The 27,561-nt window shown below is 42.3% G+C and overlaps 1 protein-coding gene across 3 annotated transcripts in view; it reads left to right on the top strand.

The window, feature by feature from the left end:
• Window positions 1–27,561, top strand: part of MAP3K13 (mitogen-activated protein kinase kinase kinase 13) — an 82,718-nt gene that overhangs the window by 31,134 nt on the left and 24,023 nt on the right. For 2 of the 3 annotated variants that reach the window (XM_075099515.1, XM_075099517.1), the window contains exon 4: window positions 21,185–21,759. In XM_075099515.1, the coding sequence (XP_074955616.1) occupies window positions 21,258–21,759 (502 nt within the window). In that variant the 5' untranslated portion in view covers window positions 21,185–21,257. Of the gene's footprint in view, window positions 1–8,776; window positions 8,867–21,184; window positions 21,760–27,561 lie in introns of those variants that run through there. The other variant, XM_075099516.1, reaches the window with a different exon arrangement.

Raw genomic sequence — 27,561 nt, forward strand, 5'->3', positions numbered from 1 at the left:
ACATGTTTTTAAGCATGACTCTCATTCTTTTCCTGTTAGCCATGACTTGAATTTACTTACATGGTGCTTATTTTCCCTGGATGGGCAAATCTTGTGCAATACAAAGCTGAATGTTCAATTGACTTGGAGTATTAGGACATTGGATAACTTTTATGTGCCCTTGTGGTGAAGACACTTTAATTTTTGTTTGTCCCTTAAGGACAGCTCTATGAATTATTTCAGAAAGCAAGTATGTGGTATGCCATACAGCATCTCCTGAGCGTGTCCTGCTTTGGGGTGCCTTCTACATCGTACTGCATTGTGCAACATCGTGCTTGGAAACAATGGTCAAAGTCACCACTGATGACAAGATTAATGCTCTCAATCAGAATATTCTGGATCAAAAATCTGTTAATCATGATTGTAACTGTTTAAAGTGTTGTCATAACTCTTCACAAAGTGAATAATTCTGTGTTGTGATACCTCAGACAAATCATGAGGACTCTTGTATGGTCTGCATTTAGCAGTGGGGGTACAGAAGTAGTCTCTTGGGAGAGGAAAAAAAAGCAGTAAGCTCTGAAGAAAAGCTACTATTAGTTTCCTGACTGATGCTAGTCTGAGAGGAAGATGCTGAGCAGGTTTCATTTGGCTTGAGAATATTTACATAGGGTTGATCCTCTATTCTTCAAGGAACTTTATCACCGTACTACAGAGAAAACTGTTAGTACTAAAGATAGTGCTGTGTTCTGGCAGTCTCTAACTTATAAATGCTTGAATTTTGCTGAATTAATGGGCTTTCAGTGGTTTTTGTAGATTTTTTTGGTAGAAATCTGAATAACATTCCTCAGAGAGGTTGTATAACAGTAGCAAGGATGGAAAGATTTAATTCAGCACGATCTTTTACTGCAAAAGATCAGATGAATCTTTTATCTTCTGATTGTGCTGCAAAGCTTTCAGTACTTCAGTATCTTCATAGGAGAAGAGGCCTGAAAGGTTCCAAAAGATCGTCCGGACCCTTTGCATCAAACCGTCATCACTATTGCTGGACAATTCTTGAAATGGTTTCTTTTCCCCCCCTTTAGCTCCTAGTAGAGGAGACAACATGAATTCCTTAGACTGGTGTGTCACTATGTTTACCACTTAGAAAAGTTCTTCTAATGGCCTCAGTAAAGTTTTCTTGTTGCAGTTTTAGTCCATTACTTTTTCTACTCACAACAGATACGGAGGACAGGTTTCCTCTTTCTTTGCAGAAACTGTTTCTATATTTAATAGAAACATATCATATCTCAGTCTTATCTTCCCTTTTTACTGTGTTCAGATTGAGCAGCCTCCGTGAGTTAGCTCACTCATCCCTCATAGCTCACCTTATTAACTGTCTGTCTTTTCTTTTAGTTCTGTTGTGGTTTCTCTTTCTTGACAAGTCTGACCCAAAAATGGACTTTACCAAAGGCTTTATCAAAACTGAGTAGATCAGGAATTTGTGCTCCTGTCAATGGATAGAAGTTCCCTTCTTTGTGACAACTTGATATTTATAATTTGTGCTCAGTCTGTGATCCTTTCTATCCTGAATCCTTATCTACAGAACAGCTACTCAGCAGTTGTTTCTGTATTTGTGCAGGTGATTTTCTTGTTGTCTGAACAAAACTTGACCTTGGGGAATTGTGCTGCATTTTTTAATAACTACTCCAGCTTCATTAATTCCTCCCCCAATAGCTTCCCATTTATGCATGCCTTTTTGTGGGAATAACAGAAACTATGGACTTTTCTTTCCACATGTCACTAATACAGAAGCTTCATTGTCAGGTCTCATTTCTTTTGCAGGCTCCTAACCTGGGAGAGGAAAGGTGACTGTAGCTCAGTTGGCTTTAAGTGTCCCTTACAACTGCTAATTATACACACTTATTTTTACTACTTTTGCAGCAATTCTCACCGCTGGCTATTCTATTACAGTTAATTATTGTTATGGAAGACTTCATTTTGGCATGCTCTTTAGGAGGAACGTTATTTTGTGACAGTTTCCCTGAACAAATCTGCTTTTCTCCTAGGGCTTCTGCTAAGGGTTTCTGCAAATGATTTCTAGAGGGAAAAAAACCGGCAAATAAACATATTTGCATCTCTTTAGTTGTGTTACCCTACTCCTGACTATCTGTATTTGGGCTGACTTCCTGTTTGTTCATCCCTTCCTTGAAAATTTTACAACCTATTGTCTGATTTCAACCACATGTCTATGTGCATGTTCTGCTTCACGTGCCTCCTCAGTGCTTCCTGCCAGCAGGCCACAAAGACTGTAAATCTAGGAATACTGTTGTTCACTTCTGGCATTAACTGCCCTTTTAACAGCAAGAAAATGGGCTCTAATGTATCTTATATAGCAGTGTTTTCTTTCCTGATGGAGTTCCAGAGCTTCTCTTTATGGCTGAGGAACTGGGCCACCTTCCTTCTGGAAGATAAAAATCTGCAAGGGTAGCCTTCTGAACTTCCCCAGCCTCATCAGTGGGGAACTTAGCTTCCTAACATTGTAGTGGCATGTGTTCTCCTAAAACTACACAGACTTTTATTGTGGGGGGGAGCCTGAAAGGCAGAGCTCACTGGAAAGAGTAGGCTTGCTGGGAGTCACTGACTGGTAGGGTTTGGAAAGGACTTTTGGAGATCATCTTGTCCAACCCCCCTGCTTGAGCAGGTGCCCCTAGAGCAGGGGACACAGGACCACATCCAGGAGTGTTTTGAATGTCTCCAGGGAAGAAGACTCCACAACCTCCCTGGGCAGCCTGTTCCACTGCTCTGTCATCCTCACAGGAAAGAAGTTTTTTCTCATATTGAGGTGGAACTTCCTATGTTCCAACTTGTGCCCATTGCCCCTTGTCCTGTCATTGGGCAACCACTGAAAAGAGTGTGGTCCCATCCTTTTGACACCTGCCCTTCAAACATTTGTAGGCATTGATTAAATCCCCCTCTCAGTCTTGTCTTCTCCAGGCTGAACAAACCCAAGCCTCTCAGCCTTTTCTCATAAGGGAGATGCTCCAGTCCCCTGATCATCTTGGTAGCTCTCTGCTGGACATGCTCAAGCAGTTCCCTGTCCTCTTAAACTGGGGAGCCCAAAACTGGACACAGTACTCCAGGTGTGGTCTCACTAGGGTGGAGTAGAGGGGGAGGATAACCTCCCTTGGCCTGCTGGCAACACTCCTTTTAATGCAGCCCAAGGTACTGTTGGCCTTCTTGGACACAAGGGCATATTACTGGCTTATGGTCAACGTGTCCATCAGCACTCCCAGGTCCTTCTCAACAGAGCTGCTTTCCAGTAGTTCAGCCTCCAGCCTGTACCGGTGCATGGGGTTTTTCCTCCCCAGGGGCAGGACCTCGCACTTGCTTTTGTTGAATTTCATCAGGTTCCCCTCAGCCCAGCTCTCCAGCCTGTCCAGGTCTCCCTGGATGGCAGCACAGTCTTCTGGTGTATCAGCCACTCCTCCCAGCTTGGTATCGTCAGTGAACTTGCTGGGGGTACACTCTATCCCTTCGGCTGGGTCATTGGTGAATAATATATTGGACAGGACTGGACCCAGCACAGACCCCTGGGGAACACCACTAGTTACAGGCCTCCAACTAGACTCTGCTCTTTGATCATGAAAACCACCCAGAAACTCCTTAAAATACTATCCATACCAACCTCAGGCTTAAACAAGGGAAGACGTAATGAATTTTGTCTTGTCATTGTCTCTTAGTGCCTTTAGTATCTTTTTTTTTTCCCCTCCAATTCCTGGAGTGTTGCTAAAGCCGATACAAGGTTAAAGGAAGTGATGTAGCCTTATGTACTCCTACTCATCATATCTTGCAGAGCACAGTCAGTCAAAAAAACAACTGGCAACTGTATGGAAGATGATTTTGATGTAAGAAGCCTCACTTTGGTAACAGAACTTGGTAGCACTTTCATTTGAAGGCTATGCTGGTGGTACAAGTGTCTGTGAGTTTGAATAGCTTTTGGCTAGACACTTGAAGACATGGGTAGCTTCTCTCAGGGTATTGGTTATCTATGAGTTCGTAGCCATCTTCAGCTCTCTGCTTTCATTTTTAAGCAGACCTAAACATCTCACGGTGGCTCGCTAATGATGTTTTGTGAGCAGAGGCAGCTCTGATGTTTCTGATCTGAGAGGGTGCGAGCCTTGTTCCAGAGATAGCCCTATTGCCTTTGTAGCTGCAACTCGGTCACCAAAACACCTAGCTTCATCCTACCCCAAAGGCAACACCTTAATCGGTGTGGGGCTCATCTTGTAGCTACAGGCTCTGGGCTGCGGTGGCTCAGCAGCTCCCAGAACAGTGAGGCAGGAACAGGGTCTGCAATCACTGTGGCTGTCCCACTGTAACCAGACTCTGTTACAAAACAAGGCTTGTAATTAGGGTCCCTGTCTCAAGTTGCAGCTAACCTCTTCTCATGGCATTGCACATGTCCCACTTTTGGGCTTTTTCTCCTTGAGTGATGTTTTCCTTTGGGTCACACTTCTTTGGCTCCTAGCTCTTGGCTGTGGTCCTGTCAAATTGCAGTCCTGTTCACCTGCCTTTGCAGGAAGGACTTCTCAGAGTCTCAGATCTGGGGATGTTCTGGTTAAAAGCCTGAAGAACTGATGGTTTAAGTATGATTTTTTTGCCCCCCTTCTTTCCTGTCACACCCCACCCTCTTCCGCTGAAGATTAGAACATTCGGAAGAGAAATGTATGCCTACAGGGTTGGAAGAGTGGATCAAAGATTTCAGAGGTTTTAGAACTTGACAGTAAAAAGTCCCTCTAGCCATCTTATCTATGCAAATATTTATCTTGGCTTTCTCCTGTTAGAGAATAATTTGCTGTTTCACTTCACCCTATTTATTTATCCAGGTAGAAAGTTTTCACAGTGGAGTCCCTCTTGTACCTCCAAGTATGTGCCGAGTAGATTTATAAACAGCCTTATTGATGTATCATTATGAAATTAGCCTATGCATCACTTTCACCTCTTTTCTAATTTTCTGCTTTTATTAGTGGAATATGCCACAAGAAGTGTTAGGCATTTGCTTTGATGTTCTGCTTCCCTGTGTGTCTGTGACTGGCCACTGTCAGAGACGGGGCACGGGGATGAATGGGCCTTTGGTCCGATGCAGCAGAACCATCCTTTCCAATCAAAGGTTGTATTAGGGTATTAGCCCAAGATCAGCATCGAGTTACTAAGGCATATAAATAGCAAATGTATGCTATATTTGACTATTGGCATAATATTGTTATTCTCAGTCTTCTGCAATTTTAGTAGTTTTTCCAGTTTATTAAAATTGAAGGTCACAGATTGGAGGACTTGTTAAATGGTTATTTTAGGACTGGGCTCAAATTAATGTGATGTGCCAACTTGAAATGTTATGCCTAGCAGATGCTGTGTAACATTCCTATTAGTTACTAATTGGCTTGAAAGTACTTAATTATCTTGTCTTTTTCAAATATGGTGAGCAGGTATTTTTTAAATACTTCTAGCTTTCCTTTTTGCACACATTAGCACCAGTTTTTCCTCTGTGTCTCCTAACAGTCTAGTTACTTAGTTATCCATATATCCTTTCAGAAATCCTTCTACCTGTAAACTTTCTACTAGTACTTGAATGCTCCCTTATGAACTTCAGGGTTTGGGTTTTTTTTTTTTTAACAACTTCTTCTCTTGTTGTACTTTGTACATTTCTTTTCTCCTATTTTTGCATTAATACTGAACTAAACTTATCTGTAGAATCATGTTTGGGTATCTGATGCTTCACAGAGTTCCCTGCTTTTACCGGTGTTTTTGGCTGAATGAGACGGGGAAAAATAATTTCTCTAATATTGACCAACTTAGTTACTCAACGCTGATGCATCAATATGTAATGTGTGCTATTAAAGTATGTAACTGGTTGCATCCATCCTGTTTTCTGGTGCTGTTGTTTGGCTACCAACATAATCTTGTAACAGCCACCAATTTGAGGCCAATGACTGGTTTTTCTTTTTCATAATGAGTTAAGGTAGTTATTTTGCATTTTACATTCAGGACCGTTGCATTTGAAAATTTTACCTGAGCTGTTGAGACATAGATGGAATTGAGTGTTGGTATGCCAAACCAAGTCACCATGGAGAGGAAGACCTTAAGTTTTTCCTTGTATGGTAATATATATTACTTTTTTTAGTTTGTTTTTTCTATTCTTAACACTCTTAGACTTCTAAATGTCCCCCATTACGTTTGGGACAACTTTACCACATATGTTAGAGTATGTGCAAGCTCTTTTCCTCTACTGGAGTCTTCCTGGGGTTTTGTTCCCACTCGTTTTCCCTGCTGGGTGTTTTTTTTTAAATGTCACTGCAATTAACCATTGGGAACCTCTGAAAATTATTTTCCTTTCTATTTTTATTCTGACTTTTCCAATTGTATAGCAATATTTCTCCTTTTCTTCCACTTCTTGCATGTGGTACTGTGCTCCCCCTTCTAGTTCCTGAATTTATTCCTTTTTGCTTTAGGGTAAGAGAGTAAATTACCATTTTTGCTTCTGTTTTGAAAGTGCCAGGGAAATCTAGAAGCTGTTGTTCCATACCATGGTGGTGAGGTAGGCTGTAAGGCAGTGTTGGGCTCTGCAGGGGAAGGGGAGGCAGGGGGTCAGAGCAGGTCCTCTGAACTAAGTAACCGGATACAACTGGGGTTTGAAATGGTGACACAAAGTGACCCCTTTGAAGAGGTGTGTCTTGCTATACGTCCACTTCTGCTTCTCTGTGTTGTATAGTAGTGCTCAGTCTGTAGCGGTTGCATTGTCTGGATAGAAATCTCATGATTTGTGTTTTGTGACTTTTAGCTCTTAAAGAGTTAGATATTTCTTCCGCAAAAGTTAACCTCCACTTCTTTGATCTCGAAAGTAGGTAATAAGAAATATGTATTTATTTTAATTTTCTCTGGCCAGCTTTATAAAATTAAATTCAGAAACCGAAGTCCAAAATCAAAGCTCAATTTATTGTGGCTGCTGTTGAATTCAGAGCATACGTATACATTCCTATCCCTGCAACTCTTTAGTGGAGTGATAGTATCTAATAATACACTATGGTACAACTAAGAGATGAAGATGTGCCAAGAAGCAGATGTAGGAGTCCAATGTCTGCCCAATGGTGTCTTTTGGCGTCACAGAACTGGAGAAAAACTGGCTGTACTGCCCTGGCTGCCTGTTCCTTGCTCCATGTCAAAGATGCATTAAAAAATAAACTAGTGTCTTAACACACGCAAACACCTACCTATCCCCTTATATAAGTAAGTGTAGGTGTGGCTGTGTTAGTCTCCAGGAAGGCTTTTGCATCCTGCCCTTCTTCTTCCATACAAGCTGCTCTTAGTGGTGCTGGCTCACATGACACCAAGTAGCACAAAATCCTGGTTTTCTAAACCCAGGTCTGCATTATTGTTATATCCATTCCTGGTTTATTTTGGGATGTTACCCAGTTTCCTTAAGGAAAGGTGAGATTCTCTCAGGCATTGTTTTTAGATGTGCTCCACCAGAGTAAGTTTTGGGACATTCTGTTTTGGCATAATTGCTTCCTACTTGCTTAGAAAGGGGTGGTAAAAATATGGAAATTCTGGCTCTTAAAAGTTTGGGGGGCTACAAATTGTTTAGAAGGAGTTTGAGAGACCAGATTGAGGAATTCTGGTAAACCCTGAGATGGTGTAATTGCCTAGCTTACAGCCTAGGTTTTCCTCAACACCTTGACCTTAATTCCTGGTTATGCTTATCCCTCTGCTCCCTCCCTTGTATTTCAAAGATAGAAAAATAAGGCAAAACTTGTGCTATTCCTCTGTCCAGGTCCCAGTTAATCATAGCTGTTCTTGCGTGCATTCACCAGGACATTGCCATCTATTTGGGCATCCAAAATGATGCCCTGCACTCTTGCATCTGGTAGGCAGAATCAAGTATATTCATTGGCATGGAACTGAAAATAAAATTAAAATGGCTGGTAGGCTGTGATACATGGGTGTTGTGCCCACCGTTTGTTACGTGGCTGCAAGTGTGAAACTATGTGTTTCCAATTTCTGTTTCTAAATGTTTCTGATGTTGTGAGCTTGTCTCTCCGCTGTTGGGAATGTTTGATGAGGGCTGAATGCGTGATTTTGTTAGTCCTCCTATTTTTATTTTGTTGGTGCTTTTGCATCACTAATCAAATACAAGCCTCCTATTGTTCTCCCGACAGCTTCCTTCCAGTACATGCTTATATTTAGTTATTTTAATAATAATATCCAGGATTTGTAATCCTGAAAGAAGCCAGAGAGATGATAAACTCCTTTTCTGATTACTAAATAAATTTGATTCATATAACAGATGGCTGTTATTTGATACGCAGTTGTTATCCAAGCTGTACTGAGGGGCAGAAACTCGCTGGAGCGATGACTTGAAGGCTTTAGAGGATGTCCTCATCTGGTCCTCTCCACAGAATGGCAGCGGTGATGCCATTTTACCCAACAGCTTCACTTCAGTTATGAAAAAAAGTGTTTTGGTTGCCCTTTGCCCCCCCCGCTTGCACACATAGTACAGAGGCGTGCAGCCCTCCCAGCTGGCAGGGGAGCCCTGCATGTCGGGGCAGCTCAGCGGTGGACTCGGGCTGTTGGGTGCCCAGATTTTTGCTGGCAGAAGGCACCCGGCGGTGCCTGCATGGATTGGCTGCCCCCCTGCTCCCCTCCCCAGCCAGCGCCGCCGAATCTCGGAACAGCCCAATTTACATCCATTCATGAATCTGTGACGTCAGCACGCTTCTGTGCTTCTTTGCAGCAGGCTGCAGGATTGTGTGGGTGGAATTTCCTTTTATTTTGCAACACTTCCTTTTTTTTTTTTGCCTTCCATCTTTTTAAAACAAGAAAATGGAGCATCACATAGGAAATCTTAATCCTTGTGAGTATTTAGATGAAAATGTCTTTTTTTGAGGCATGTGTGTTTGTGTGTGTGTGTGTTTAATGGTCAGTGTTACCCTTTCGCCATTTATTTCAGAAGGACAGATGGATGTTGCATTTGTGATGTGAAAGGGCTGAAAAAATGATGCTGAGAGAAGGGAAGAGGAAATGTGAAACCTTAATTTATCCATCACTGCATATAAATCTGATAGCTGGCCTGTCCTTTTGCTTGTCGGTGTGCTAGACATTTTTCAGTTGCAATTTTGCACGTTATCTTCTTGTGCTCCCCTTTTAAAGGGGAAGGGAATGGCAATGGAGAATAGATATATAAGGAATATACAGGGAATGACATAAGAATTACTAGAGATAGTATAAAGAAGCGAATGGTATTTTTTGTATTCTAGGCAATTGTGTTTTTTTTTTTCCTTCTGGGCTAATCAAACTGGGCAATCTGGGCAATTCTTCTGTTGTTACAGTAATAAATAATTTCATTTTATTTTTGAGGTGAAGAAGAGATGTGTTTTTCTATCAGCTGAGTAGGAATTTGTTCCTTTATTATTGAAAATAGCAATTTGAGGTCTCTCCGTTGTGCTGAACAAATGATTTTTACCCCTCATTTTCCTAATAGATGAGGAAGCTGGGAGTACCGTTGCAGTTAATGATACTGTTCACTGGGGCAAGATCTGTCATATTCTTGCTTACCTGAACGGGGCATGATGTCATGTCTTCTCCCAGTGAAATGAGTGGAGCTGCTGTTTATTTTTGGTTTTTGGGGGTGGTTTAGGTATTGCAATAGCTTAATCATATCAAGCCACATGTCTCTCTTAAAATACCCAATTTTTCATTTACTTAAGTTGATCTAAAGAAAGATTACATCAGGCCCATGTGTTTGGGTATACTGATTTTATCAAGAGGCAGTCTGTTCAATAGAAGAAACTAAAGAAAAGTATTTTGATAGATAATTTTGAGGGAGAAAATATGAAAATATTTGAAATAAAAACCAAATGGATGAGTGGCATGAGAGAGAGGTTCAGCCAGTCTAACTCACAAATGTGGGCACTTTTCACAGTAACTGCTGTGCGTGTAGCCATAGACATCTTGGGATACCCTAGAATATGGAGGTTCAAGTTGTCATTGGTTTAAAAGTTTTTGTTACTATCCTTTTTGTTGTGTCCCCAAATGTATGTGGGTTTTTGTTTCTAGAGAGAGACAAGGCTTTGAACCTCTGTTTCTGTATCAGATTTCATCTGTGAAAAGTAAATAAATCATTATTTTGATGTAGTGGGGGGTTTTGTTTGTTTGTTTTTGCTTTAATACCAGTTTTGTTTCCTGTGTTTTGGGCCTCCAGTCTGATTCTTTGATCTAGAATGGTCCTGTCATTCAGATTTGTCTTTGTCCCCTGCTTGCCTGATAGTTAAATTTATGGCTGGCATTCATTTTGACTCTTGTGCCTGGAATTAGCAAATATCTTCTAGCACGGAATATATGGCAGGGACTTTTACCGCTTCTCAGCGATATGTGAACTTGTGTTTAAAGATGTGTGGGTGGTGGTTTTTTTTTTTTTTTTCTGGTTGCATTACTAACCTTCCTCCTTTGTCCCCTATTGTAAAGAGTTGGTAAGTGGCTTATCTCCAGTGGATCAGAAAACTGAGTAATGATTTATTTGAAAACCTCTTCATAGATGAGCAGTTTCACAATTATGGAAAATATGGTTCTGCTCTAAGAAAAGGCAGGATAAGAAAGGTTTTAGAGTATTCCCTGTTTTCCTATGACTTTTTTTCCAGTGAATATGAGATGGTGGCTGATTAGACTGGAGTTGTTCATGTCTGGTACCTGTTCCAGGCTTTCTGCTACTGAGACGTGTGGAGTGGATTTCAAACAGTAGGACTTCTCAAAATGGCAGAGTCTTTAAATAAAGCTTTCATACAGAAAAATACAAAGTCTGAGATTGCTGATATGAACAGATTTATAACCAGTGCAGGTTCCTCTTCAGCTCTGGTCCCTGTGGCCAGGGTAGGCAGGGAAGGTGCCCCAACCTTGCTGTGCATAGACCATTTTAGCTAAGCTCTCACCTGAGATCCTGTGTTTGGAGGAAGACAGCAGCAGACTTACTGCTTTTACAACTTCCAGTGAGTTTCTCAGCCATAACTGTATCAAAATGAGGCAACTGAGGCAAATGTTACCTCTGCATCCGCAGAAGAGGCTGAAGCTTTCAGGGGTTTAGCACTTCAGGAAGCCCTGGCCAGGTTATAGGACCTTTTTTATCCCTCCTTGGCAAATATGTCCTGTGCATGGGCTTTAGTCTTTTGTAGGCTGCTGTTTTTGTGACATTACAGCAAATCACTCTTGCTTCTTGTGGAAGAAGGAGTAAATATTTCACTGAAAACACATACTACTTTGGATTGAATGGCAAGCTGGTAACTGCGGCAGAAGTACCGAGGTGGGCTGCGACAGAAACACTGTGTGTACTTACTGCCACCCCTATAAATACTCAACATGTATTTTGACCTCTGTCCTCTTTCCCTGTTTACAACTTCGACCAAGAAGTCGGTCGTTGGAGTGGGTTCAAAGCCGTTAGCAACTGTTGGGTGTAGGCCAGGGTGAAGAACAGATTTTTCTGTATAAAGTATGTGGGTTTCATAATACTCTGGTGAACCTTTAATTGTTTGTGCTGTTTCTTCTGGAGCAGTCGCTGGCTCAGCATGAGAGGTGTTGTAAGGGAAGGAAGGAGAAAGTCCTGTCTGGGTGTGGGTGGGAGGCTGGACTTTTTCCAGCATAGTGGGCTTGAGGAATGAAGGTCTCTCAGTGTGGACATTTTCTTCATTCCTGGGATGTTTGTCCTTTTCTGTCCCCAACCCCTTCCTCCATTACCCTCGGGTCTCCTGGAGGACACCAAAATCAGTAATGCAGCTGTACAGCTGCGGCTTTTCTGCTGAAACACAGAAAATCTAACCTTACCATCCTGTTGTGCCTGAGGAGATCCTTGAATGTTGGTTTATCAACTGTAGCCAAAAAGTGATCTAGTAGGGATGAACCAAGGGGCTGAGCACTGCTTTGGAACCTCTCTGCAGGGTGTTAGATGGCATGTGTCATGTCAGGCCTCTGGAGAGTCCTCTGTGGTTCTTCGGTTTGTGACTGTGTTGTGTGTGCTCTCTTGATCGTATTACCATCATGTAAAGCTCTAGTGGCCTTAGAATAGGATCACACCTCTCAGATGTTGCTCTAACCCTTTATGCTGTGTCAGTAATACAGGCTTAATAGAGGCTCCTGAGCAAGTCATTGTGCTTGCTTCTCTATCAAGGAGTAATCCTCTTTGCTCATAGAAGTGTTATGGTGCTTACTAAATACAACTTAGTACTACTGTTATTTCTCACCAGAGAGATCTGTTAGCAGGATTTCAAGTGTCGCCTTCCCATCAGGTGCACGCACTCTGGTACCTAGTGTAATGTTGATAGGGGCCAAAGCATTGCACCTACCCCAGTAATTTTTGTTCTTCATGGATAGTTGTTCAGTTGCTTTAATACTGAGTATGAAGCATGTAAGCTGTTAGTGCTGAGAAGTTTTTGTGTATAGCTTTTACATGTCAAGAGTGCTTTGCAAATATTGAATAATTCATATCTACTACAAAAATAAGAAAAGGCTTGTGAGTGAATTTACCTGAGACCAGTTTGATTCCTCACATGAATTAAAGTGAGAGTTTGATTCATTCACTGGATTCCTGAAAATAGCAGTTTGATATTGATCTTCATCCTCAAAGATCTTTCAGACACTAATTAATCTTAACACTACTCCTTGGAGGAAAATGTGATGTTTCAGTTCTGTAAGTGGGGGAAATTACAAGACACTGTTCATTGGTAATGCTGGAACATTTTAATGGCCTCATGTGGCAATGTCAAAGAAGCTGTAAGGAGTCTGTGAACTGAACTTTGAGTTTTTCCTGGGTTTTGTAGTTGCAAAAAATATTTGAAATTAAATCCTTTAATCTGTTACTGCTATTTAGTAATGTAACATGGATCTTTAATGAGGTAAGAAAGTGCAGAATTCTGAAGGATGAAGAGAGGAGTAGAGCAGAACCTGAAGTCTGTGACTGGGTTTTAAAAATTCTTTCATACTATGAAGACAGCTGGAAAGATGAAAGAGAAGAGTGTAACTTAAGGTCACTTCTAAGTTTTGTTCTAAGGCAGATTTCAATAGTAATTCAGTAGTATAAAAGGCTAATCAGCATTTAGTCTGTCTTTTATACCAGCTAAATATTTTGCAATAGTGTTGATGAGCCTGTGATGGAGGGTATCAAACGTCAGTTAGATGTCAGAACATTGTATATGAAACTTCAGGTGTTTAATATATGCACATAGCTTAAGACATGCCAACAACCGTGGTGAGTGAGGGAAAAGTAGCAAATGGACATACAAAGTTAAACTGATTTTTGTGAAGTGAAATTCTTGTAGCAGTATGGTACAAGATGGTCCTTGGTTTGTTATCCCTATGCCCCAAAGGCAGGTGGCTGATAGATCATCCTTTCTTCAAAAAGCAAGGACCTCAATTAAGAAACACAGAGAAGGGCTGCTTTGCAACAGAAACATGTAGTACTAAAATCCTGCAGTGAATATAAGAATCATTATGCAACATCACTTACTTCCTATGGCATCAGATTATGCAATTTCTGAGCAGAAGAATGCAAAGCCCTGGAAGAACACAGTAGCATTTTAGCAGATCCAAAAATACCTTATACAGGATAGAGGAAGCGTTTATGTATGTAGTGCCAAAAATACACAGTTATGTAAGCTGCTTATTTCACAAACTGCACTTTGCAAAGCGGGCTAGCAGGTGAAACAGGAATCAATCTTGCTGTCATTGAAATCAGCTGAAGAGGTCTCCCTGAATACAAGGGAGGATGGATTGGGTCTTTGTCTGCCTTGTTCACAAAGATGGTTTGTTTTTTTACTTCATTTGTTTCTTGTGCCAAAATAAGAAGTGGAAGCTTGATTTCTTTATGCAAATCAAGCACTTCTCCACTCCCCACAAATTTGTGACCTTATGTTGAAGGAGTTACTAGCTAAATATTTGTCTAGTGCTTGTGGAGGTAGAAATTAATTCCTATGCTGTGAAATGCACACATTTCAAGAGTCAACAAGTTCTTTTAAGGTGAAGTAGTAACGCCTTGGGAATCCATTAAATTTCTTTGGAGGAGTCAAGAGCATGTGAGAAAAGGGGATCTGGTTGATACAATCTGTTGGGATTTTGGCAAGAATACTTACCAGAGACTCTTAAAGAAACTAAACGGCTCTAAAATAACAGGGATACCCCTCTCACAGACAAATGATTGGTTAAATGGTATGAAATAAGAGTAAGGATAAATAGACAGTAATGTTGAAACATTTTTCTCTAAAGGAGTTGCCATACGGCTCTGCTTTGGAGATTACACTACTCGTACTCTTTCTACCTTTTCTTCCCTTATCCAGATCATTTAGGAATATCCTGAAGCAAGAGAATTTGGTCTAAGACTACAGAAGGAAGGTACTGAGGATTATAAACACATAAGCCAATTGCAGAGAGTATTGGAAGGCTCTTAGGAACTTGGGTGATAAAATGTCAGTCAAATTTTGTGTTGATTAAATACAATTTAATCTTAACATTATGTACGTAAGAATTAGGCTCTAACCTAGCTTTTACTGCTCAAGAATGAGATCTTAAGGTCGTGAGAGACCCATGGAAGTTAGCTCAGCATCCTGAAGCATGCTTAGACACTAGATAGCATTAGAGGAATAGTTAGGAAAGCAACAAAGAATGAAAATGATCATTATGCCTTTGTACATTTCTGTGGTGTGCCCACATTGGGGATTCTGTCCTGTGGTCTTACTCCTGCAACTCTAAGGTGATGTAGGAGAAATGGAAAAGATGCAGAGAGGTGATCAAAGATACAGAGCAGCTTTTATACAGTGAAAGAGAAAGTAGAGTGGGAATTTTTAGACTTGAAAAAAGATGTTGGAGTTCAGGATGAGATTGTTCATAAAATCACAGCTGGCATTAAGAAGATAAATAGGCTTCAGGTGTCACTGAAACAGTGAACAACTGGTTGTTTGAAGAAAGGAATTAGATGAGAGATGCAAAGTGAAGAATAGTTGGTGTTACCTTATCCAACATACAGTTAAGCTACAAAACTTGCCACAGCATAGTGGTTGCCAAGGTGTTCTGGTTAAAAAAATTCTTTGATGCTTTTGCACAGGAAACATACTTTGTGGGCTACAGAATAGAGAAGTACCACTGTGTGCTGCTGATGGAGAAAGTCAGTGAGATGCTGATCATGGGGAACTGAGTGGCACAGCAGTGGCAAGGTTTCACTGTCTGCAGATCCTTTTCTTGGGTTTTGGAGGCAGGAAATGGGGATAGCGATCCTGTAATTCTGGTGTGGCATGCTTTCTTCTTACACGGTAGTCTAGGTGCCTCTTACTTCTACTTTGAGAGGCTTAGTTGGAATATATAAGGTGCATAGCAAACCTCCAGCTGGCTTTATGCACAGAGCGTGAATTCAGCCATTATGAATATTTTGTTAATATTTCAGAATGATCATGATAGTTGCAAACCCTAAACAGTTGCTACCAGGTAGCTCAGGTGATGATCATGGTGTCTGCAAAAGTTAGTCATCTTATATTGAGGTGGCATCCAAATATTTACTCGAGAAATTAATTCAAAGTGTAGATTGCAGTCAGTATTCTACAGGAGGTACAGAAGTAGTGTAGTATTTATCTGACAAGGAGAAAGAACAGGGTAAAGCACAAAAAAGCCAGTGTTACAACACTTCAGTTTTCCTGGATAAATCTGCTATTTTCTTTTAGAGTAAGTTAGGGTACATGCATAAATGTGTTAAGAGCTGTTACAGTGACAGTCAGAAAATCTCATATGGGTCAGATGAAAAATTTTCAACTGCTTTATCAGAAATTATGTTTTGGCAATGTCAGAATTGCAGTATTTAAAAATAAAGATTGGATGGAGGCTGAGCATTCATGCGGGTGTGAGATGGGATGTATGAGTGATGTGGAAGAAACATGCTTCCTTGAAGAAACAGTGTGTCTTGAGAAAGAGATGGATTGCTTAAAAAACTCCAAGCTTTTGCCTTAGGCTACTCCATAGTTAGCTTAAAGAATTGCCCATAATGTGGGCTAGACTGCACCGAGTTAATAAGGGCTAGGTTAATAATGCGGTTTCTTTTCTGAAAACCTAACAAAATAAAGCTTTTTTTTTTTTTCTTTGTCCTGGAGAAGGGAAAGAAAGGCAGAGCAAATTCTGGGTGAAGCGTCAGAGTATGTTCATTTGCAATTCCTTCCTCTGAATAATGTGACTTAAAATAAAAAAAAACAAACCAAAAACCCTGAAAACAAAGAGGTTGCATTATGATGATGTGTAACTCATTAATAAATCTGCTATTACAGTTTGTGTTCAAAACAACCATGCAAAAAACAAGCATTTATTCTAAGTAATGTAAAACCATAGAGGTGCAACATGAGAGTATCTGATCCACTCATACAGCATTTTCCTCATCAGGACACTGGGAAAAGAAAAAGTTTGTTGGAATCCTGGGTAATAAAATAATGTGATTTCAAACCCAAAGGTCAGAAGTGACAACCAAAGCACTGGTACTTGCCAACTCAGCAACTCTCAGTGCTTTTCTGTGCTGAAATTGTTCAGTGTGGAAGATGAAGAGATGGGAGAGGACTGTGGATCAACCTGTTGTAAAAATGCTGTGTAGCAATTGAGAGATAATCACAAGGGGCGGGAGAAGTCAGCTGCAAGATATGTGTAGCAAGATAACTGTACTTTGTAAGCGTGCTTTTTTGCATTTTTATTAGATTCTAGAACATTTTCAAGTATTGTCCCAGCCCAGGAGTATTGCACTAGTCTTGAGATGATACACACATAAATTGCAGTTGTGTTGTCAGTGCGGAAAGGTGTAGTTACCTTGCTGTGCCTAATGTAGCTGGAAGGAAATCACACTCAGTATGAGGAAAAAGCAAGGGAACTCCAGGGCTTGAATGCAAGTAGTGATATGGACAGGAATCTCTTCCGTCCTTGGTATTTACCATGTATCAGCTTCTGTTTCTGTAGTTTCTGCCAGATGCTGTTTTTCAGCCCTTAAATGTGGATTAGACAGTTGCTTTTATTTCCTTTGTATATTGGAAGTGCAAGCATAGAGTATGCTTCACTGGGTAATATAGGAAATAGTGCTTCAAGGAAACTAACAATATTACTAGACATCTGTGCTATTAGGAAACTGAGGGGCGACTACTTTGCAGCCTTTACAGCATACTAACATTTTGTTTGTGTGCTGCATCTGGAATTGTGATTTGCTACTCTATTTTTAGCACAGCTCTTTAAAGGAGAAACTTCCATTATGGTCCATGCAAGGCACTTGTTTAACCCTGCCATCTTCTAACCTGACTGTTGATTTGACACTCTCATAAATATTGAGCTTGTATCGGCAGCCACGTGCTTTGTGAGCGCTCCGTGTGTGTGTGAGAACACTTACTGGATGGATGTTTCCCAGAGCAGACACAGTATCAGGCAACGTGAGAGTGTGCCTTGTGGAAACTGATTCACCTGCTCTGGTGCTGATTAGGGTAAACTGTCACTTTTCTAATAGTGTTTAAGCTGCAGTTTGGGCTGTCTTGGTGTGTTGAGGTGTGGTCTCACTCTTCCTGGAAGAGGTGCACTTTGTGCTCCTTTTGTCTGAGCACGGTGGGGTTTTGCCTGGAAAAATGCTTTGCCTGGAAATGGAATCATTTACAAGAAGTTGTGATTGTACAAAGTAACACTGAGCCTCAGATTTCCTTATAGGTGTAAAATAAATTTGTTAGCTGCAGAGTGCATGAACTCATCAAAACAGTTCAAGTCAGAGGGTCTGCCTGGAAGTCTGGTTTTGCAGCAGCACTTTGTGAAACCTGAATATCTTGAATATGCACACAATCATCCTACGCATACAGAGCTTTCAGCTTTTGACTTGAATACTGCTACAGCAGAAGCATCGCTAAGGTAGAAACAGACTGCTGCTTGACTCTCTTCTTCACTGTAGAAGTCAGAGGCACATAGAGATCATAAGCATCCCAAATGGCAAACAGCCTATATATAATGAAACTTTAAACTTTCAAGGAAATGTTTTTCTTTGCATTGAATGAAATAAAGATTTCTTTTATTGGGGAGGGTTCAACACAAACAAGCTCAGCCATATTTTTGGTACTCTAACTGAAAGAATAGGGGAGGCATGATGATAAAGCTTGAAAAATGCTCTTCATCCCTTGTTTGTAGAGATGGGCAAGGTCAAGGACAACCTTATTTGTCTGTGTTAAATCAAATTTTGCTAAGGGAAGAGGTTGCACATTGCAGAATTTACTGTAATCTAAGATAATTTTAAAAATTAATTTCCCCAACAAGTCAGCATTGATGCACTGTGGCAACGTATCTGAACCACTTCAAGTTGTCTTGATATGAAGTTGTTTTAAAATAAATGCTGCCATCTCATGCTCTCAAAACAATGAGTTCACTACACCCCTGAAAAAACAGGCTGCTTATGTAAGTACCTAAATAAGGCTGTATCATGCCAGTTTGAAAATAATTTTGTAACTTTTGCATGCTTCCGCTGCCCGTGAAGCAGTTACAGGGGCATATAAGATGTCAGGGCACTGTGCTTTAAGGCTTTTCTTTATTTGAAACAGCTGAGTCTTGGAGAAGGCAATTTGACCTGGTAAAACAGACCTGATGTCCCTGAATCTGGGGGTTTGTTCTTGGCTGGGTTGTCATAGCCATGGTTGAGCTGCGTTGTGTTAGCCTTGCTGCAGGTAGGAGGGAGGTTGAACCTGATAACTTCCAGAGGTCCTTTCCAGCCAATATGCCCGTGATTCTGTGATACAGCACAGAAAATGCATGTGACTTGCCTAAACTCTTAATCTTTTTATTGACATCAAAAAACAGGATTCTCTGTGTACACTTGCACTGTCTGCTGTATTGAGCCCTGATCTCAGTGGACGGCTGCAGGTGTCCGTAGGGCAAATAATACCAGAGTAGAAGTGAACTGAGGGTCATGGTGGTCCAGTAGCTATTAGCAGCATAATGTATATATGTTGTGGTGCTTCAGCAGCAGAATGGAAGAGAGAGGCTTAACTTTCAAGGCAATACTGAGAAATACATGGGGGGAGGAGTCACATGCAATGCTGATAATCTGATTAGAAACTAGGAAAATATGAAATATGTTCAGGAAAAGCTGTTCTTTCTCTGTTAAATCTTACATGATCATGCATTGTGAAGTTAGAAAACTACACAGAAAGGTAAAGGCAAAATCCTAGCCTTTATTAAATAGTTTTGAGAGTTGTGTACCACCAAACCAACTTTATCCTCCTAGTCTGATTTAATCCTTAATGCACTTCCCATTGTTTAAATTTGAGATACTTCTGGGATGCTGTTACCCCAGATTCTTGTTGTGGCTCTCATTCTAGGGTTTTTTTTGCAGGGGAAACTGGCTGACGTTTTATTTACATTGCTTAATATGCTGTGTTGTGAAAAGCAGATTTCTCTGTAGGAACACTGGTCACATTTTGCTTTTGCTTAAAGTCTCTCAGACTTTTCGAAATGAACGGGGGCAGTGCCCAGGAGCACTGAATTGGAGTTGTTTTGGCATTTTTCTGAAATTCTGTTCAGGTCTGAAACTTTTCCCTTTTATTTATATTGACAACAAGGTTTGCGATCATACAACAACTAGTACTAGTAGTAACCATGCTGCTGCGGCCAACCTACAGCTTCCTGCGCTGGGGAATCAGTCATTGTAACACTGGTCACAGGTAGGCCAGGAATAAACAACTCAGAGCTTCCTGTACAAGTCTAATTCAGCTCCTTTACTAGTATGGACTGTGCTGCAATTTTTGCCCCACTTGCTATTTTGCTTTCTTTTAAAGAATGAAGCTTACACCCTAAATGATAATAAAGCTTTTAATCATACCCCATGCAATCAGGTAGAAATATGGGAACATAAAATGGGCTGTTTCCATTTGTTGCTTCTGCTGTTGGAGAGGGGCTGAAACCCAAGGCATGAGCTTTTCATACATCAGTCTGAAGGTGTTATCTCTCATCTCAGTGATGACCTAATCTTGAGAAGTTATGGGACTGAGCTGTTCTCTTTCGATTGGCTGTGTGCTACCTGGCCACTTCTTTCTTCCTTTCAGTGGCTGTTTGCAGAGCCAGGGACTTTGCTCCCAGCATAACTGATCTTACTTTTTAACAAAATAGTTTCTGTTAATGCCATTCCCACCACAACTTCACATGGAATTTAGAATTGGACTTTGTTCTGTGTTACGGGAAAAACACGCTTAATAACTTCTGTCGCAAAGTTAGAGACTTTTGTTTCAGAAGTGGCTCTACTCCAGAAAAGTGCTTTGGCAGTGGTCGGCTATTGCAGCGCGACCCTCAGCTGTCGGCCTGACTCTGTAGAAAGGTGGCACTACGCTGGATTGTGGAAAAAGTGTCTTTCAGTAGAGCATGTAGCAAGAGAAGAGAGATAGGGGGACTTTTAAAAAGGGGCACCAGCTCTGAACTCGAATGCAGACTACCAGGAACTTCATGTAGGGGGAAAGCAGAGCAGTGGGAGGAGATGCTCTTCAGCCTTGTGGAAGGGGGGAGATCAGAGAGGAGGGTATACTGCTCCCATGAAGCTCTGTAATTCTTAGTTGTTTATGAGAGTGACATGTACATGGTTAGAGAAGGTAACGTATTTTGCTACACTGAACTTGAAAGAATTAAACTGAAGGACCAGGATGGTCATAACTAGGTGGGACTTTGAGGGAGCAGCTACAAACCATCCCTCTGTGGACGAAAGGTACCTGTATCGCTGTGCTTTGTTTTTCTAATGCCTTGTCTCAAGGGTTTGCAGAGGAATCCTAAGCTTGTGGGCTGTGCCAGACCCAAAAGCAGTGACTGGACTCAAACCATACCTGAGCTGGGAAACACCTGAGGGTCAGCTTCAGTCTGATAAATGCTATAGTAACCATGAAGAAACAGCTCTCTGCTGCAGTGTCTTTCACGGTTTTGACCTTTAGGCTTCTGTTTAAAACTTGTGGTGTTTGTTTACCAGGCAATTCCTGTAGTAGGCTATTGAGAGTACTGCGTGAGTGGAGTTTCTGTTGGAATAATTTATTTGCTTCTTTTAGGGCAGTAATTATTTACTAAGTATCAGTACTTGTCTGGAATGTTTAGTTAATTATCAGCTCGCCTCTGTGAAAGTGCATGTAGTGAAAATACTTAAATAAAGATGTGAAATACATTTTTCCTCTCATTTCAGGTACTGGGTCTGTGTGTCACATCTGCATTGTGTTGTACTAAGTCTCTAAGTACCAACTCAGACCACCTCCTTGATGCACACTCACGGCGTCATGGCCAGTACTCAGGAGCACCTGAGCTTGTCTTCCTCTCCAAACTCGATCGGCAAAGCTTTCTGTGAAGATAAAGACTTTAGTAGGTTACATGATGAACATGGACCTACTGGAAACCGCACATCCCCCGAGCTCATAGAGGATGTGCGTGAGAAGGGCTTGCTGCAGGCAGACCTCATTGAAAACATGAGCAGCCCAGTCACTGCAGCAGTGCTGACCAGCATCAGTGAGGACTCTAGGGACCAATTTGAGAACAGCGTGCTGCAGCTGCGAGAGCAGGATGAGTCTGAAACACCCATTCCTCAGGGAAACAGGAACACTATGGATGGAGAGAGCAACAGTGGAGCAGATGATGTTAAAGTCCAGTTCAACAGATCAGGCAGTGGGAGCGGTGGGTTTCTTGAGGGACTTTTTGGTTGTCTGAGGCCTGTGTGGAACATCATAGGCAAGGCGTACTCCACAGACTACAAACTGCAACAGCAAGGTAAGTGGGGAAGCGAACCTTTATTGCTTCTGGGGAAATGTGTGAAAATGAGGAAGGTGACCCAGTGCTTTTTCCTAGCTTTCCATGTGATCATTTTTGTCTTGTGCAGCCCTATGATGGGTTTGCAAAGAGAAATCCTGCATTGCACAGCCAACAGCTGTCATCCGTAGCAAAGGCAGCTCGTGATGGAGTCAAAAACAATTGTCTGTTCTGACCCATGCCTTGGACCGTTGTGACAAGGTCTGAATCTGAACTGAGTATTTGTGTAAGTGAGGATCAGAAAGAATTGTGTTTGGCACAGGGATTGTACCACCTACTTAATTTCTGCAGTTTTTTCATGCCAAATGAGAAACAAAGGCGTAGGTATTTTCCTCATGCCAGATGATAAACATTGCCATAGGCATTTCTACCCCTGTATGTGTATGTGAAGGCTGTCTCCAGTTGACCACCTAATAGCAAAAGTATTGCTTCTCTGTGGGCATGTTACATGAACTCTTACGTCTTTTTATTCAGGAGTAATTTTACTCTTTAAAATATCATTCAGTACTTATCTTTCCAGAAATACGCCCTTTAACATTTATATGTTTTCATTTAGATGTATAAGTGTAAATGTATAAATGTATAAGTGTGCATATGTGAGTATAAATATATATATATGTAGATGTGTGTGTATATATATATATATATATATATATATATATATATATAAACCCCATGTAGTTTGGGAATAAGTAATTCCCAGTCAATTGCATACATATATCTTCAGGGTTTACTGAAAGCTAAAGAGCAGAATGTGCTCTGCCTTTGGTGTCTAACTTCTCCCCTAGCACAGGGGGAGGGAAGTGGCAGATGGGAAAAGAACAAGCTGTCATTAGAATTAAGGAGCTGAAATGGTTGAGGCTTATTGAAAATGGGAACAGCCTGCCCACCATACTAGACTGTGGGGTAGAACTCTCCTGTATTGCTCTGGTCATGACTCAGTGTTAATCAAATGGTTTTTACTACTTCTTCCTAGAGTCAGTCGTTTCCAGTTCATACCTCTGAGCAGGGAAATTTACCTCTGCATTGCAGAATGGCAGGTGCCTCCTAAGCAGCAGCCTTTTGTCTATCAGACCTATGTGCTTAGCAAGAGTTGTTTGTTTTTTAAATCCTCTGCCAAAGTTGGTTCTAAGTTTTGTCTGCATGTTGTAAACTTAGTGTTACACATTGTTGAGTCTACAAATAAAAAAGAGTGACTGAAGATTCCTTGGGGAATTAACACAATTGGGGTGATTGCACAATATGTGGAGTCAGATGTAGTGAGTTTTGGATGAGGCTGTATCTGGCTGGGGAGCCTCCCTTGTGAAGGAAAATGAGCTTTGGAGCAATCAGATAAGATTCAAAGGAGGCATGGTGTCAGCACGTCTGTTGTGCTGCTTTGGTTTGTATGCTCAGGTTCTTTTTAAGTGAAGCTGAAACTTTCCAAGGAAAGGACACAGATGCAGAGTTACATCGTCTGCTTCCAGCAATTCTGTGACTATCCCACACGAGCACTATCTCACCGGGTCAGACTTCGCATTGCTGGCTGATGCTGAGCCATCACGTACTTGCGTATGCCTGTAAGCTTGGATGGGTAGCTTCAGGAAAGCTACCTGTGGGGCAAGGAGATCGTATTTCGCATATAATTGGGACAGCAGATGTATTGGAGGCCACAGTTTAATATGTGCTTTGATGGCCCACAGGGGACACTTTCTTTTGTATGAAAGTCACCAATAAAAAAGGTTGAAGCACTAACTAATGAAAACGAGCAGCTGAGAGCATTGTTGTATTTGGGGGGTACACGTAGAGCTCCTCTTGGTATGCACAGAAATATCTTGTTGTTCTTTGTGTTATAAGCATGTTCAGAGCTGTAGATTTATGGATGCATTGCAGTTTGCTGTTGGCATTCGGCCCTTCCTAAAAGGGCAATTTTGAAATGGCTACAGATGTAGTAAGGCTGAAGATTAATTGGGGTCTGCTATGTGTGGCCTGTGTGGTTTAGCTGCATGTTCAATGTCTTCATTGTCATAAATGAGAGTGAAAAGATGATTGATTTTTTAAAAATTTTTTTTTCCTCTAGAGCTGATCAGTTGGACATATGTCTGATAGTAGTAGTGCGCTTCTATTACCCAAAGATTAAACATTTTTAAACTGCTTCTGTGCTAAGACTTGAGGATTTTGTCAGAATATTCATGTTGTGTTTTCCAGATGATCTCATTCTTGCTTCTTGCCACCAGAAAATCTTCTTTGTTTGCGTTTCATCAGTTACATACAGGCCAGCAGTTGTGTGTGATTGCTTTTATTTTTGCTATCTTTTAGCAAGTGCACAGAGGATGGATGCAAAGTTTGTGTTTGTGCAAGTGCTATGCGTTTGGAGAAGACAGGCTGAGGAAATGTCTCTGGCTCTTTCAGCAGTAGAGAGAGGCTTATGGTGGCCTTTCATTCCCCTGGGAGCTTATTTACAGCTTTGGGCTGGTGCCACAGATCTGTGCAGATGATGATTTTTTCCTCCTCCTCACGAAACAACTACTTTAAGCCTTATCTAGGAGCAATCCTTTGTGTTGGGCTGAATCAACAGCTGGGGTAGCAGTCCAGTTTGGACCTGCAGCCATGGGGGACTTAATCCTGCAGATGCTTCCTCATACTTGCTGCTGCTCGCTGTCATCCCTGCCTGCCAGTGTTGGATCTCCTGCAGGCCCAAACTCTAGGACATGGTGGTAGTGGTGTGGTTACAAGTAGTAAAATATAAATAGGTTTCATGCCCTTTGCAAATGTCTGATACTTGAGTCCATATTGCCTGCAAAGGCTTGGTGAATGGGGGAAATGATAAGGACAACACTTGTCGCGGTTTAGCCGGCAGCTCAGCCCCACACAGTCGCTCGCTCACTCCCCCACCGGTAGATGGGGGAGAGAATCAGAAGGGTAACGCTCGTGGGTTGGGATAAGAACAGTTTAATAATTAAAATTAGAAGAAACAACAACAGAAATGCCATGTAAAGGAGAACAACGAGAGGCGCAAAGCCCTGGGGGAGGGGGGAAGGGAGGGGAGAGGGGGAACGAACCACCGAAACAAACCGCCCGCAGCCGCTCGCCGCCCGCTGACCCGATGCCGCACCGCTCCCGAGCCGCAAACTGTCCCCTCTTAATATACCGGTCATGGTGTCACGTGGTATGGAATGAACCTGCCATTGGCCAGTCGGAGTCAGCCGCCCGCGCCATGGCCCCGCCCCTCCCAGCCCCCTCCCCCCCACGCGGCAGAGCGCAGGAAGCTGGAAAGGTAGCCGACCCCCCCAGTGAGGAGAATTAATCCCTTCTCAGCCAAAACCAGCACATTCTCCACCCCTTATTCCATACCATTTATACCATGTCCAGGTCCCATATGATGCAATACAACCGTACCAACCACCACCCCTCCCCTTCCCATCCTTTAACATAACACACAGACATCATTCCCTTAGTTCATGGACCTTCCCTGTAAAACGTCCATTGAGTTCACCCAGTCCATGACTCTGGGCTCCATCTGTTGTATCAGTCTTTCTGGGTGGGAGAGATGGTGTGTGGCGGTGGGTTGCTGCATACCGAGTCAGTCATCGTTCCATCACTGCTGCACGGCTTGTTTCATAGTTGATCTTCCATGGGTTGGGAGGCTCGTACTCTGATATCATTGATACAACACAGAGGTGACACACAATATTATATAGCAGTTCATATTGTGCCATTCAGTTCATTGACTGTTTTCACCCAAAATCAAATCCCCTTGAGGCACACATCGGATTTCTCCATCCTCCCGCATCACCCACCAAGTGCACCCAGGTCCTCGAGCAAAAGCAATCCCACGAATGGGTTTGCCTTTGCCGGAGGCAGGAAGAACCCAGACTGTTTTGCCCAGCATACTTTTTGTGTGCACTACAGGGGCTCTATCCCCTGCTACAGTATGTAGGATTTCTGACTGGGCAGGGCCAGCTCAGTTGGCAGATCCCCTCGTGTTGACTAACCACGTGGCTTTTGCTAAATGTGTATCCCAGTGCTTGAATGTCCCACCCCCCATTGCTCTCAGTGTAGTTTTTAGCAGTCCATTGTACCCTTCAATTTTCCCAGAGGCTGGTGCGTGATAGGGGATGTGATACACCCACTCAATGCCGTGCTCTTTGGCCCAGGTGTCTATGAGGCTATTTCGGAAATGAGTCCCATTGCCTGACTCAATTCTCTCTGGGGTGCCGTGTCGCCACAGGATTTGTTTTTCGAGACCCAGGATAGTGTTCCGGGCAGTGGCGTGGGGGACAGGATATGTTTCCAGCCAGCCAGTTGTTGTTTCTACCATTGTAAGCACATGGCGCTTGCCTTGACGGGTTTGTGGAAGTGTGATATAGTCAATTTGCCAGGCTTCCCAATATTTATATTTCAGCCACCGTCCCCCATACCACAGAGGCTTTACCCGCTTCGCTTGCTTGATTGCGACAGGACCCATCGGTGAACAGGGCATACTGCTTTTCATCTTCTGGCAGTTTGTTATAAAGTGGGGCTTCTTCAGCACATGTCACCTCCTTCTCTGGAGATATTCCAAAATCTTTGCCTTCTGGCCAGACCATAATCACTTCCAAGATTCCTGGGCGACTGGGGTTTCCTACTCGAGCCCACTGGGTGATCAGTGCAACCCATTTACTCCACGTAGCATCAGTTGCATGGTGTGTAGAGGGGATGTTTCCTTTGAACATCCAGCCCAGCACTGGCAGTCGGGGTGCCAGGAGCAGCTGTGCTTCAGTACCAACCACTTCTGAAGCAGCTCAAACCCCTTCATATGTTGCCAATATCTCTTTTTCAGTTGGAGTATAGCAGGCTTCGGACCCTCTGTATCCCCGACTCCAAAACCCTAGGGGTCGACCTCGGGTCTCCCCATGTGCTTTCTGCCAGAGGCTCCAGGTAGGGCCATTCTCCCCGGCTGCAGTGTAGAGCACATTTTTTACATCTTGTCCTGCCCGGACTGGCCCAAGGGCTACTGCATGAACTATCTCCTGTTTAATCTGTTCAAAGGCTTGTCATTGCTCAGGGCCCCATTTGAAATCATTCTTTTTCCGGGTCACTTGATAGAGAGGGCTTATGATCAGACTGTAATGTGGAATATGCATTCTCCAAAAAACCACAACGCCCAAGAAAGCTTGTGTCTCCTTTTTGCTAGTTGGTGGAGACATGGCTGCTATTTTGTTGATCACATCCATTGGGATCTGGCGACATCCATCTTGCCATTTGATTCCTAAGAAATGGATTTCTCATGTGGGTCCCTTCACCTTACTTTGTTTTATGGCAAAACCAGCTTTCAGAAGGATTTGGACTATTTTCTCTCCTTTCTCAAAAACTTCTTCCGCTGGGTTGCCCCACACAATGATGTCATCAATGTATTGAAGGTGTTCTGGAGCTTCTCCCTGTTCCAGTACAGTCTGAATCAGTCCATGGCAAATGGTAGGACTGTGTTTCCACCCCTGGGTCAGTCGATTCCAGGTGTACTGGACACCCCTCCATGTGAAAGCAAACTGTGGCCTGCACTCTGCTGCCAGAGGGATTGAGAAGAATGCATTAGCGATATCAGTTGTGGCATTCCACTTGGCTGCCTTTGACTCCAGTTCGTATTGAAGTTCTAGCATGTCTGGCACAGCAGCACTCAACGGTGGAGTGACTTCATTCAGGCCACGACAGTCTACTGTTAGCCTCCACTCTCCATTAGACTTCTGCACTGGCCATATGGGACTGTTAAAGGGTGAGTGGGTCTTACTGATGACTCCTGGGCTC

Source organism: Phalacrocorax aristotelis, chromosome 7 (assembly GCF_949628215.1).
Source record: "Phalacrocorax aristotelis chromosome 7, bGulAri2.1, whole genome shotgun sequence".
In the NCBI taxonomy this organism is placed as follows: Eukaryota; Metazoa; Chordata; class Aves; order Suliformes; family Phalacrocoracidae; genus Phalacrocorax; species Phalacrocorax aristotelis.